At 56.9% G+C, this 14646-nt stretch overlaps 1 protein-coding gene across 1 annotated transcript in view; it reads left to right on the top strand.

Moving 5' to 3' along the window:
- The first annotated feature begins 828 nt into the window (after window positions 1–828).
- Window positions 829–14646, top strand: part of inppl1a (inositol polyphosphate phosphatase-like 1a) — a 234805-nt gene continuing 220987 nt past the window's right edge. Inside the window, exon 1 of the mRNA XM_072477475.1 lies at window positions 829–1086. Coding sequence (XP_072333576.1) covers window positions 923–1086 — 164 coding nt within the window. The 5' untranslated portion in view covers window positions 829–922. The remainder of the gene's footprint in view (window positions 1087–14646) is intronic.

Genomic DNA, 14646 nt, shown 5'->3' with positions numbered 1-14646 from the left:
CCCTCCCGCAGTCCAAAGATGTGCAGGTTCGGTGAATTGCCCATGATAAATTGGCCTTAGTGACCAAAAAGGTTTGGAGGGGTTATTGGGTTACGGGGGTAGAGTGGTAGAGTGGAAGTGAGGGCTTAAGTGGGTCGGTGCAGACTTGATGGGCCGAATGGCCTCCCTCTGCACTGTATGTTCTATGTTATTTGGCACCAAAAGCATGTACATGGAGGACGCTTAATGTCAAGTGTACGTGCAAGGCGCGTGACCTGTTCTATGCTCTCGCTTAGGCCGGAAGACTCCACACAGACTCATTTATTTTGGAGATGCTGGTGTTGGGCTGAGTAAGAATTTTTACAACACCAGATTAAAGTCCAGTGGACTTTAACCTGATTTATTTCATCAGCAGCCACCATTCTCGGGTAGTGGCTGTTAGATGCTTAGAATCATAGACACAGTACAGAAGGAGGCCATTCAGCCCATCGAGTCTGCACCGGCCCTTGGAAAGAGCACCCTACCGATCCCTACACCCCCACCCTATCCCCGCGCTCCGGCCCCGCCCCCTGCACTGCGGCCCGCCCCCGCGATCCGGCCCCGCCCCCTGCACTGCGGCCCGCCCCCGCGATCCGGCCCCGCCCCCTGCACTGCGGCCCGCCCCCGCGCTCCGGCCCCGCCCCCTGCACTGCGGCCCGCCCCCGCGATCCGGCCCCGCCCCCGCGGCCCGGCCCCGCCCCATGCATAGCGGCACGCACCCGCGGCCCGGCCCCGCCCCCGCGATCCGGGCCCGCCCCCGGCATTGCGGCCCCGCCTCCTGCCCCGCCCCCGATCAGAAGTGCGCTGGCGGCCCGGCGGGCTGTGAGGTGATAGTCGGCGGGAGCGGGGCCGCCGCCTGTCCGTCCGGCCCGGCCTCAGCACCCTCACTGCACCCCGTCCAGCCATGGCGGCCGGCTGCCCCAGCCCCGGACCCGGCCCCGCTCTGTGGTATCACCGGGACCTGAGCCGAGCGGCGGCCGAGGAGCTGCTGGCCCGGGCGGGCAGGGACGGCAGCTTCTTGGTGCGGGACAGCGAGAGTGTGAGCGGGGCCTATGCGCTGTGTGTCCTGTGAGTACCCGCCTCTCTCCCCTTTGCAAAGCTTCACAACTTGTGCTCTGCACTCGGCAACTCGCCCTCACCGCCCGGAGCGGCAACCCGGCACTGCAAACCCACACCCTATATATACTCACCTTACACATTATATACCTCACCGTACACATATACCTCACCGTGCACCTTATATACCTCACCTTATATATCTCATCTTACACATTATATACTTCACCTTACACCTATATACCTCACCTTGCACCTATATACCTCACCATACACATTATATACCTCACCGTACACATTATATACCTCACCTTGCACATTATATACCTCACCTTGCACATTACATACCTCACCTTGCACATTACATACCTCACCTTACACCTTTTATACCTCACCTTGCACATTGTATACCTCTCTCTGTACACACCTCACTACACCTTCGATACCTCACCTCACTGTACACCTTATATACCTCACCGTACACATTACATACCTCCCCATACACATTACATACCTCACCTTACACCTTATATACCTCACCATACACATACCTCTCACTGTACACCTCACCGTACACGTTATATACCTCACCTCACTGTACACCTTGTATACCTCACCGTACACATATCACCGTACACATTATATACCTCACCTTACACTATGTACCTCACCTTATATATCTCACCGTACACACTATATATCTCCCACTGTACACTATATACCTCACACCTCACTGTACACCTTATATACCTCACCATACACATTATATACCTTACTTTACACATTATATACTTCATACACATTATATATTATATACCTCACACATCATATACCTTGTGCACTGTAAATTCTATGAATACTATGAATATACCTCGGCTTACACATTATATACCTCACCTTACACATTATATACCTCACACCATACACATATACCTCACCCCATACACATCATATACCTCACCCCATACACATTATATACCTCACACCTTACACATTATATACCTCACACCTTACACATTATGTACCTCACCCCATACACATTATATACCTCACCGTACACATACCTCTCACATTACACATACCTCACACCTTACACATTATATACCTCACTGTACATATTATATACCTCACTGTACACATACCTCACACATTACACATTATATCTCATACTTTACACATTACATACCTTCAAGCAACTGATATTGGCTAAACTTCTAAATCTCTGTTCTGCATTATTTGCAAACTTAAAAATATATATTTAAATACTGTCTATAGATATTTATGTATTTGTCATATCTTTATGCTATATACTGTACAATATAAAGTATATGTACTGTACTATATACTGTGCTATTTATATACTGCCTATGGATCTGTTATATCTATATGCTGTCTATATATGCTGTCTCTCCGTACGGGCGGCCTCGCTCCGTACGGACGGCCTCGCTCCGTACGGGCGGCCTCGCTCCGTACGGGCGGCCTCGCTCCGTACGGGCGGCCCCGCTCCGTACGGGCGGCCCCGCTCCGTACGGGCGGCAGCGCTCCGTACGGGCGGCCCCGCTCCGTACGGGCGGCCCCGCTCCGAGTTTGGGGGATTTCTGTTTAATTGTTGCTCATTCCTCCCTTCCCAAGGAGGCTCGAGGTGTCCCTGAATATGTTGCGGTTCAATCCACCTCCTTCCTCTCTCAGTAATCCCAGCCCTTCAGTTTTCAGGAAATGCCAGTTGTGTTGTTTTTAGATACAGCCCAGTATTTTTGCAGAGTAAATGTTTGCATTTGTGTGTTTGTGAGTACACACAACATGTTTGTATTCAGTATGGCAAATCTGAAGGGGAGGGCAAATAGATTTGCATTCTGTCATCCCGGAGGGGACTGACTGAGTTGGCAAGCTTCCTTGCCGATTTGTGCAGTTTCCTTTCTCTATGGATGTGGTTTTTTTTTGTGTGTAGTCACTTGAAGTGAGAAATCCTCTGTGGCATATTACAAATCTCGAGGGGAAACATGGTATGCACTCATTGAAAATAATTTGGGGAAACAGGATGTATATTTACTGAAGATCTTTTGCATAGGATACTTGGCCTAATCTTGTTCTTTGCATGTGTTAATGGCTGCATTGACCAAGAGCATTGACCTCGTCTTTTTAATTGCTCCAAGTTGGACAAAGACTGGTCCACCAAGGATCTACAATACCTGAGGAAGGGAGCACACACAATCGTGCAAGCAATGCCAATTTTCCTTTCTTCTCTCCCTGCTTCACCAATTTGGGACGGCATCTTTTTAAATCTTCAGTAGACTTGCGTACAAACAAACATGGGACAGGAGCGGACCGTTTGGTCCACGGAGCCTGCTCTGCCATTTGCTGAACTGATTGTGGCCTCAACTCCACTTTCCTTTCTACCCTTGACCCTTTGATTCCCTTGTCAACCCATAATCTACCTAAACCGTAAAAATATTCAGTGACCCTACCTCCACCACTCTCTTGGCAAAGTGTTCCACAGGCTTACAACCCTCCAAGAGAAAAGAAATTGCCATCTTAAATGGGAGCCACCTTATTTTTAAACGCTGTCCCCTGGTTCTAGCTTCTCGCTGTACCAGGGGAGATAAAATCCAAAAACATTAGTTTTCTCATTGCCTGTCTGACAATCTCAGCTTTTACCTTTATAGAATTTAGGAGATCAACTTGGTCAATTGCATCTTGAGGGAGTGACATTTCTGAGGTGTTTGGGCACTGACACCTTGTGTGATGTGGGAGCTTCATTTGAGGTTGATAATGTGATCTGATGTGTTTGCTTTGGGATGTTTGGAGTTAGTTTTTATGTGGGTGTTTGAGCATCAATGTCACCTGTAATCCAAGCAAGGCTATTAATACGCCACAGATTGATTTAATCCTTGGATGCCAACATTTTCATGGTTGAAGTAGTTGCTGGCTATTTTCTTTCATTCCATAGACTGCGATGAACCAAATTAAGCTGCCTGTCATTCAGGCGCAATTCTGATTAAAACTAGAATCGTTGGTGGTTCTCTCAATACTAATTACAGTCGAGGACCATGATCATTGGCAGCAATTGGGATTGTAACCATGGTTTATGCTGCAATGTGCACTGTATGCATGGATGCCACGGATGGGTTTGGTTGTGAAGTTGAATAAATTACTAAAGGATAAGGAAAGACCTGCTTTTATCGTGTCTTTATTGACCTCAGAAAATCACAACGGACTTGACAGCCAATGAAGTAGTTTTTGCAGGGCACTCACTAATGTAGGTAATGCAGCAGCCAATTTACGCACAGCAAGTTCCCACAAACTGCAATGAGGTAATCTGAGATTCGTGATGTTCGAACGGTGGTGGTGGGAACAGCACAAAGAACTGTTGATCATCTTCCAATAGCATGGTGAGGCTTTGATTTAATACCTCGTCCAAAAGATATGCCCTCCAAAAGTGCCGCACTTTCTTCGTACTGACCCCACCTATACACTGCCTCTGTACTGGCCCCACCGACAAGGTGCCCTCCCTCCGACAGCGGCGTGCTCCCTCCGTACTAGCCCCACCGACAACGTGCGCACCCTCCGTACTGGCCCCTCCGACAACGTGTCCTCCCTCCGACAGCGCCGTGCTCCCTCCATACTGTCCCCACCGACAACGTGTCCTCCCTCCGACAGCGCCGTGCTCCCTCCATACTGGCCCCACCGACAACGTGCCCTCGCTCCGACAGCGCCGCGCTCCCTCCGTACTGGCCCCCTCCAACAACGTGCCCTCCCTCCGACAGCGCCGTGCTCCCTCTGTACTGGCCCCTCCCACAGCGCCGCGTTTCCTCTGTACTGGCCCCTCTGACAACGTGCGCACCCTCTGTACTGGGCCGCCGACAGTGCCGCACTCCCTCTACAGGTTTGCTCCCACAAGTCCCGAAAGACGTGCTGTTAGGTGAGTTGGACATTCTAAATTCTCCCTCTGTGTACCCGAACAGGCAGCGGAGTGTGGCGACTAGGGGATTTTCACAGTAACTTCATTGCAGTGTTAATGTAAGCCTACTTGTGACACTAATAAAGATTATTATTACTGACCCCTCCGACAGCGTCGCGCTGCCTCCATACTGACCCCTCTGACAGACATGGTGCACCACATGGCTATGGTACACCCGCTAACCTATTGCTGAAATCTTGCTGGTTGTGCCTTGCTAGTTTTAGTTACTTGGTTGTGCTACAGTCTCCCCAAACAGGCGCCGGAATGTGGCGACTAGGGACTTTTCACAGTAACTTCATTTGAAGCCTACTTGTGACAATAAGCGATTTTCATTTCATTACCAGAGGGGGTGATGGGATAGGGTGGGGGACGTGCCAGTCTCCACTTAACTGTGCTTTCAGGAATGGGGAAGTTGGAGCCAAGGCTGTTCTATTTACAGCTAATGTCTCATTAATTACAGGTGAAAGTGTAACGGGTCGAGTCAGGAGCACATTGGGAATTTTATTTGAAATGTATTTATAGTCCGTGATTGCATTCTGACCAGTGTCACAGATTGATGGCTCACTTGGAAGGAGTGGCTGTTTTTAGCTGTGTTGTGTAAAAGGATTAATGTCACTGGAGCAAGCCTTTGAAGGAGAAACCCAATTTTTGGCTGGTGAAAGTGATGAAAATCTCTTTCATTCTCTGGGGGTTTTGAGAGGGAAGGAGGGACTGCTTCCAATGGCCAGTAACCAGGAGGACTCAGGTTTAAGAAAATTGACCAGAGTGGCAGAGGTGAGATACAATTTTTCATGAAGCAACGAGTTACTATGTTCGGAAGGTGCTGCCTGAAAGGGCAGTGGAAGCAGATTCAATAATAACTTTCCAGAAGGAATTGGGTAAAAACTTGGAACAAAAGCTACAGGGGAGAGAGTTCGGTAAGTGAGATCTTTTCAGAGAGCCAGCACAGGCGCGATGCGTCTAAAAAATTCAACCTGAACGTTCCGTGTTTCTCAGTGGGAATAACTCTTTCAACACCGAGCAGCAACTGTGCCGTGCCTGGTGCTCATTTGGGTGTTTTATACACTGAGTATCTCCTCCTGGCTGTCCCGATGAGTAGTTGGAGTCTTTCCCAGTCCTGGATGCTGATCCTCACCATGTCATGTCGCAAAAATTAAAAAGCCTGGCACCATCCGCTGGTTTTGGATTGTGAGTGTTTCCCTTCACGGGCATCCCGCCCCAAGCACAGCAGGCACTGTGCAATAACTCAGACAGCATCAACTTTCATTTATATAGCACCTTTAATGTAACTGAACATCCCAAGGCACTTCATATTATGATATTCAAACAAAATCTGACAATGTGCCGCGTGGGATGTTCGACTAGGTGACTAAGAGTTTGGTTGCAGATCAAAGATTGCAGATAGCCAGCAACCTTTTCACATCTATCTGAATATGATTCAGCAGAGCAGCAAACTGGTGATAAATTCACCTTTTTGCAAAGAAGGATTCTGAACAAAACGCCACCTTTTTGTGTTATTGAGGCTTGGTGCATTTTTGGGCAAATTGTTTCTTTTTTGATTTGACCACTTCTGTTGACCCATCATTTTGGTGGTAGAATTAAATGGCTGCCCAGACAGGTGCAGCAAGCACTGGTTCACACTGTTGGGGGGCCAAGTCTGCATGCCTGGTCATGTGCTGGTGAATGCAGCATGTTACCATGCAAACAGCACCATGTGGGCCAGTAAGAGATCAGGCCGGTGTTAAAACACCTGATCGGAATCTGGGGGTCGCTGCTACAATTAATCTTTGGTTCCTGGATCAGGGAGGAGAAACCATGCTTGTATGTCGACCTTTACTGCAGTAAGGTGTTTCACAGGGGCCTTATTGAACAAAATTGAATACATAAAAAAAGAGGCTGAAAACTTGGCCCGAGACAGTTTTTAAGGAGGAGAGCACAGAGGGTTATGGAGGGAATTCCGGAGTTTTGCTCTCGGCAACTGAAGGCACAGCCCACCAATGGCAAAAGTAAATCAGAAAGCACAAAAGGTCGGAATTGGAAGAGCAGGGCGGCTCGGTGGCGCAGTGGTTAGCACTGCTGCCGATGGTGCTGAGGACCCTGGGTCACTGTCCGTGTGGAGTTTGCGCATTCTCCCCGTGTCTGCGTGGGTTCTGCCCTCACAACCCAAAGATGTGCAGGTTAGGTGGATTGGCCACGCTGAATTGCCCCTTAATTGGAAAAAAATACTTGGGTACTCTAAATTTTAAAAACAATTGGAATAGTAAAGTTACCTTGGAGGATTGTAGAACAGGTGGTGGTTCTGGAGGCAGGACAATGGAAAGACCATTGAGGGTTTGACTTTGAGGATGAAATCGCACCATTTGGATTTGGTTGTGTTTCTCCCAAATGAATGGGTCAGCTCGTGAGACAGGCTTTGATTTTGTACTTTGTACAAGTTTGGTGAAGAGCTGTCCAAGTGTGGTGAGGAACGTTGCAGGATTACCTGTGCAAATACTTTAAAAAAGACTGATGCAATCTAAATATTGTTTAATTGTTGGCCTCTACTAACAGGAGCTGTGTGTACCATCTACAAGATGCACTGCAGTAACTCACTGAGGCTCCTTAGACAGCACCTTCCAAACCCATGACCACTACCATCTAGAAGGACAAGGGCAGTAGATACACGGGAACCTCACCACCTGGAGGTTCCCCTCCCAAGCCACTCACCACCCTGACTTGGAAATATATCGCCGTTCCATCACTGTCGCTGGGTCAAAATCCTGGAACTCCCTCCCTAACAGCACTGGGGGTGTACCTACACCACATGGACTGCAGTAGTTCAAGAAGGCAGCTCACCAAGACCTGTCCAATGGAATTTAGGTTGATCAACAAATGATGGCCTAGCCAGAAAAGTCCACATCCCGTAAAAGAACAACTAAAGTAACAAAATTAATGAGCTGAGTGGAGTCTGACATTAAGAATTTTGTGGTCTAAAGGAAGGAGCATTTGACAGTGTAGCCTGTTTTGCTATGTTTTCTGTTCTTTAAACAGGAACAGAGAGACAAGTAGAGCAGAAATGAGGCAAAGTTGAGTGCCCAGAAAGAAGGCACTGTCAGTTTTAGTTCTGTTTATAATGCGAGTGTCCCTCGATTGGGTTTGCCTCGTAATCTGCAAACTGTCATTCTGTACTGGGGATTGAGGATTGTGATACATTATTGAACAATGGGACCAGTAATCTTTTATAGCATACTGATTCTGAATTCTTTTTTGCTATTTACTAACCCTTGTTGCAAATACATGTGTGAGGAGATCAGGTGAAGAGAGAAGTTGAGGCGGCATGCGGCACAGTGGCTAGCACTGCTGCCTATGGCACTGAAGACCCGGATTCGAATCCCAACCCTGGGTCACTGTCAGTGTGGAGTTTGCACATTCTCCCCGTGTTTGCGTGGGTTTCATCCCCACAACCCAAAGATGTGCAGGCTAGATGGATTGGCCATGCTAAATTGCCCCTTAATTGGAAAAAAAAACAATTGGGTACTCTAAATTTATTTTTAAAAAAGAAGAGAGAAGTTGGCATGGTTATGATACCTGCTGGGGTTACAGAGACAGCTGAAACTTGTACTTCCTGTGTGAATCTCCTTGTCCTGGTCAGTGAACACAGCCCCCTCCATGGCCGTTGTCATGTGTTGGACCAGACTGTTCACAAGGGCATGGTTCCTATTTGACCCTGAGCTGAGTTCCCCCTCTCCTCTCCCATCACCAAGTCTGTCTAGCTCACTGACTCACATTTGAGTCACACTGCCAGAATTCCTGCAGCCTGATGCCAGGTTTTGCCTGATTACACTTTTGTTGAATACCAGAAAAGTAGATGGGAAATTTACAGTCTTGGACTCTTTTTGCAATGTTCTAAGGCAGTGTTCTTCAAACTTTTTTTACGGGGACCCATTTTTACCAACTGGCCAACCTTCAGGACCCGTGCCGGCCGACCTTCGGGACCCGTGCCGGCCGACCTTCGGGACCCGTGCAGGCCGACCTTCGGGACCCGTGCAGGCCGACTTTCGCGACCCGTGCAGGCCGACCTTCGGGACCCGTGCAGGCCGACCTTCGCGACCCGTGCCGGCCGACCTTCGCGACCCGTGCCGGCCGACCTTCGCGACCCGTGCCGGCCGACCTTCGCGACCCGTGCCGGCCGACCTTCGCGACCCGTGCCGGCCGACCTTCGCGACCCGTGCCGGCCGACCTTCGCGACCCGTGCCGGCCGACCTTCGCGACCCGTGCCGGCCGACCTTCGCGACCCGTGCCGGCCGACCTTCGCGACCCGTGCCGGCCGACCTTCGCGACCCGTGCCGGCCGACCTTCGCGACCCGTGCCGGCCGACCTTCGCGACCCGTGCCGGCCGACCTTCGCGACCCGTGCCGGCCGACCTTCGCGACCCGTGCCGGCCGACCTTCGCGACCCGTGCCGGCCGACCTTCGCGACCCGTGCCGGCCGACCTTCGCGACCCGTGCCGGCCGACCTTCGCGACCCGTGCCGGCCGACCTTCGCGACCCGTGCCGGCCGACCTTCGCGACCCGTGCCGGCCGACCTTCGCGACCCGTGCCGGCCGACCTTCGCGACCCGTGCCGGCCGACCTTCGCGACCCGTGCCGGCCGACCTTCGCGACCCGTGCCGGCCGACCTTCGCGACCCGTGCCGGCCGACCTTCGCGACCCGTGCCGGCCGACCTTCGCGACCCGTGCCGGCCGACCTTCGCGACCCGTGCCGGCCGACCTTCGCGACCCGTGCCGGCCGACCTTCGCGACCCGTGCCGGCCGACCTTCGCGACCCGTGCCGGCCGACCTTCGCGACCCGTGCCGGCCGACCTTCGCGACCCGTGCCGGCCGACCTTCGCGACCCGTGCCGGCCGACCTTCGCGACCCGTGCCGGCCGACCCTCGCGACCCGTGCCGGCCGACCCTCGCGACCCGTGCCGGCCGACCCTCGCGACCCGTGCCGGCCGACCCTCGCGACCCGTGCCGGCCGACCCTCGCGACCCGTGCCGGCCGACCCTCGCGACCCGTGCCGGCCGACCCTCGCGACCCGTGCCGGCCGACCCTCGCGACCCGTGCCGGCCGACCCTCGCGACCCGTGCCGGCCGACCCTCGCGACCCGTGCCGGGCGACCCTCGCGACCCGTGCCGGGCGACCCTCGCGACCCGTGCCGGCCGACCCTCGCGACCCGTGCCGGCCGACCCTCGCGACCCGTGCCGGCCGACCCTCGCGACCCGTGCCGGCCGACCCTCGCGACCCGTGCCGGCCGACCCTCGCGACCCGTGCCGGCCGACCCTCGCGACCCGTGCCGGCCGACCCTCGCGACCCGTGCCGGCCGACCCTCGCGACCCGTGCCGGCCGACCCTCGCGACCCGTGCCGGCCGGCCCTCGCGACCCGTGCCGGCCGGCCCTCGCGACCCGTGCCGGCCGACCCTCGCGACCCGTGCCGGCCGGCCTTCGCGACCCGTGCCGGCCGGCCCTCGCGACCCGTGCCGGCCGGCCCTCGCGACCCGTGCCGGCCGGCCCTCGCGACCCGTGCCGGCCGGCCCTGGCGACCCGTGCCGGCCGGCCGGCCTTGGCGACCCGTGCCGGCCGGCCGGCCTTGGCGACCCGTGCCGGCCGGCCGGCCTTGGCGACCCGTGCCGGCCGGCCGGCCTTGGCGACCCGTGCCGGCCGGCCGGCCTTGGCGACCCGTGCCGGCCGGCCGGCCTTGGCGACCCGTGCCGGCCGGCCGGCCTTGGCGACCCGTGCCGGCCGGCCGGCCTTGGCGACCCGTGCCGGCCGGCCGGCCTTGGCGACCCGTGCCGGCCGGCCGGCCTTGGCGACCCGTGCCGGCCGGCCGGCCTTGGCGACCCGTGCCGGCCGGCCGGCCTTGGCGACCCGTGCCGGCCGGCCGGCCTTGGCGACCCGTGCCGGCCGGCCGGCCTTGGCGACCCGTGCCGGCCGGCCGGCCTTGGCGACCCGTGCCGGCCGGCCGGCCTTGGCGACCCGTGCCGGCCGGCCGGCCTTGGCGACCCGTGCCGGCCGGCCGGCCTTGGCGACCCGTGCCGGCCGGCCGGCCTTGGCGACCCGTGCCGGCCGGCCGGCCTTGGCGACCCGTGCCGGCCGGCCGGCCTTGGCGACCCGTGCCGGCCGGCCGGCCTTGGCGACCCGTGCCGGCCGGCCGGCCTTGGCGACCCGTGCCGGCCGGCCGGCCTTGGCGACCCGTGCCGGCCGGCCGGCCTTGGCGACCCGTGCCGGCCGGCCGGCCTTGGCGACCCGTGCCGGCCGGCCGGCCTTGGCGACCCGTGCCGGCCGGCCGGCCTTGGCGACCCGTGCCGGCCGGCCGGCCTTGGCGACCCGTGCCGGCCGGCCGGCCTTGGCGACCCGTGCCGGCCGGCCGGCCTTGGCGACCCGTGCCGGCCGGCCGGCCTTGGCGACCCGTGCCGGCCGGCCGGCCTTGGCGACCCGTGCCGGCCGGCCGGCCTTGGCGACCCGTGCCGGCCGGCCGGCCTTGGCGACCCGTGCCGGCCGGCCGGCCTTGGCGACCCGTGCCGGCCGGCCGGCCTTGGCGACCCGTGCCGGCCGGCCGGCCTTGGCGACCCGTGCCGGCCGGCCGGCCTTGGCGACCCGTGCCGGCCGGCCGGCCTTGGCGACCCGTGCCGGCCGGCCGGCCTTGGCGACCCGTGCCGGCCGGCCGGCCTTGGCGACCCGTGCCGGCCGGCCGGCCTTGGCGACCCGTGCCGGCCGGCCGGCCTTGGCGACCCGTGCCGGCCGGCCGGCCTTGGCGACCCGTGCCGGCCGGCCGGCCTTGGCGACCCGTGCCGGCCGGCCGGCCTTGGCGACCCGTGCCGGCCGGCCGGCCTTGGCGACCCGTGCCGGCCGGCCGGCCTTGGCGACCCGTGCCGGCCGGCCGGCCTTGGCGACCCGTGCCGGCCGGCCGGCCTTGGCGACCCGTGCCGGCCGGCCGGCCTTGGCGACCCGTGCCGGCCGGCCGGCCTTGGCGACCCGTGCCGGCCGGCCGGCCTTGGCGACCCCGGCCGGCCGGCCGGCCTTGGCGACCCGTGCCGGCCGGCCGGCCTTGGCGACCCGTGCCGGCCGGCCGGCCTTGGCGACCCGTGCCGGCCGGCCGGCCTTGGCGACCCCGGCCGGCCGGCCGGCCTTGGCGACCCCGGCCGGCCGGCCGGCCTTGGCGACCCCGGCCGGCCGGCCGGCCTTGGCGACCCCGGCCGGCCGGCCGGCCTTGGCGACCCCGGCCGGCCGGCCGGCCTTGGCGACCCCGGCCGGCCGGCCGGCCTTGGCGACCCCGGCCGGCCGGCCGGCCTTGGCGACCCCGGCCGGCCGGCCGGCCTTGGCGACCCCGGCCGGCCGGCCGGCCTTGGCGACCCCGGCCGGCCGGCCGGCCTTGGCGACCCCGGCCGGCCGGCCGGCCTTGGCGACCCCGGCCGGCCGGCCGGCCTTGGCGACCCCGGCCGGCCGGCCGGCCTTGGCGACCCCGGCCGGCCGGCCGGCCTTGGCGACCCCGGCCGGCCGGCCGGCCTTGGCGACCCCGGCCGGCCGGCCGGCCTTGGCGACCCCGGCCGGCCGGCCGGCCTTGGCGACCCCGGCCGGCCGGCCGGCCTTGGCGACCCCGGCCGGCCGGCCGGCGCGACCCACCATTTTCTCTTCCCTTGTTTGCTGCTGACAAAAATGGAGGAAATGGTTTTGGGTCCCTTTGGCCCTCGTACATGCTCCTCCAATGGAACCTGTTGGATGAAGGTGAAGCCTTCCGGAGTCGGAAAGTATGGAGTCTCCATCTGTCCCAAGTTCTGCTTTGTTTCCGGTAAAATTTCATCAAGTGGCAGCACGATAGTATTGTGGATAGCACAATTGCTTCACAGTTGCAGGGTCCCAGGTTCGATTCCGGCTTGGGTCACTGTCTGTGCGGAGTCTGCATATCCTCCCCGTGTCTGCGTGGGTTTCCTCTGGGTGCTCCGGTTTCCTCCCACAGTCCAAAGATGTACAGGTTAGGTGGATTGGCTATGCTAAATTGCCCTTAGTGTCAAAAATTGCCCATAGTGTTGGGTGGGGTTACTGGGTTATGGGGATAGGGTGCTCTTTCCAAGAGCCGGCGCAGACTCGATGGGCCGAATGGCCTCCTGCACTGTAAAGTCTATGAAATCTATGAAATCAAATAAGCCCCCCCGAACCTGTTTAAAAAAAAAAGAATAAAATAAATGAAAAAATAAAATTGAATGAATAAAATAAAATGAATAAACCCCCCCCGAACTTGTAAAACAAAAAGCTGCGACTGTTTTAAAAAAGAAGCAGCCGCACTGCCCATATGTGCCCGATCATCGGCGCGCATGCGCATCGCTTTTACATGTTCGCGGCCATCTTGAAGGCCGCTTGCAGCTGGCGTTTTTAAAAAGCCGGCTGTTGCGCGCAGATTTGCGCATTCGGAAGCGTCACGACGGACAGCTCCGCGATCCTCCCGACACCCGGTCACGCCCCCAAATTTGACAATGCCTGTTCTAAGGTGTAGAAGGCAATTGACTTGGAAACGTTTTATGATTTTCCTACATTAATGGCACTATGTAAATGTAGTTTGGTAAGGTATCGGAACCTTCCAGAGTGGTGAGGAAAATTTGATGTATGCCAAAAGAAACCTGCGTTAGATGTGAATAGGAGACCATAATGATGAAGCTGTGGTTTCACACCTAAGCAGAATGCTCAATAAACACTAGTTGTGATGTTTGTGGCATTTATTTTTAGCACTTCAGCTGTTTGTAATTAAGCTAAAGTTAAAGTCGCCATTGTCCCAGATGACCATAGGCTGCTTTCCCCTTCGAGGGGGAGAGCTGACTGGTGGTGATTTAACCTGAGGGCTACCACACCTCCGGTGAGGGGCAAGGTCGAGAAAACATGAATAACATCAGCTGGTATTGAACCTGCGCTGCTGGCCTCGCTCTGCATCAAGAACCAGCTGTCTAGCTAAGTGAGCTAAAGAGGTTTTCTGAGATTAGCAAGTTATAGTCACTTCTCCACCTCTTCTCCCTCAATCATCTCTCCTGCTGAAGGAACTGCTTCATTCCAGTGCCAGCTTCCACATGTAATCTTGGCCCAAGTGTCCACTCTTCATTTGAGCGGAGACACTGAATGGCAGTGAGCTATTCTACCATGAGGGTGACACACACCTAGGTCAGATCTTGTGCGCAATCCAGGGGTTAATAGATAGTGATTTGGGATGGGGACCATTAATCGTCTTTCCCCCAAGCCCCAGGGTGCTGAGCCCAACTCCAAAATTTGGAGGTATGAGGAAGCTGGACAAACATGAGGGAGAAATGAATTTATAGGGTTTTCTTCAACACTCTGTGGTAACGGGTTCCACATTCTCCCCCGAGGTTTAACCAGAATTCCCTATTCGATTTCTCGCTGACTACATTATATTGATGATGCTCTTCTCCACGAGAAAACATTCTCTGTGCATCCAATCTGCCAAAACCTTTCAGAATTTTAAAGACCCCAAAAGTCACCCCTCGGCCTTTCTTTCATGAGGAAGCCGGGCAACATGGTGAATCTGGCTATCAATGATCGAAGCGCATGATTTCTGTTAGCCTGGTGTGGACTCTTCCCTAATACCTGGACCT

Source organism: Scyliorhinus torazame, chromosome 15, assembly GCF_047496885.1.
Source record: "Scyliorhinus torazame isolate Kashiwa2021f chromosome 15, sScyTor2.1, whole genome shotgun sequence".
Lineage (NCBI taxonomy): Eukaryota > Metazoa > Chordata > Chondrichthyes > Carcharhiniformes > Scyliorhinidae > Scyliorhinus > Scyliorhinus torazame.
The sequence above is the reverse complement of the archived record's forward strand: the minus strand, read 5'-3'. Positions and strand labels throughout refer to the sequence as shown.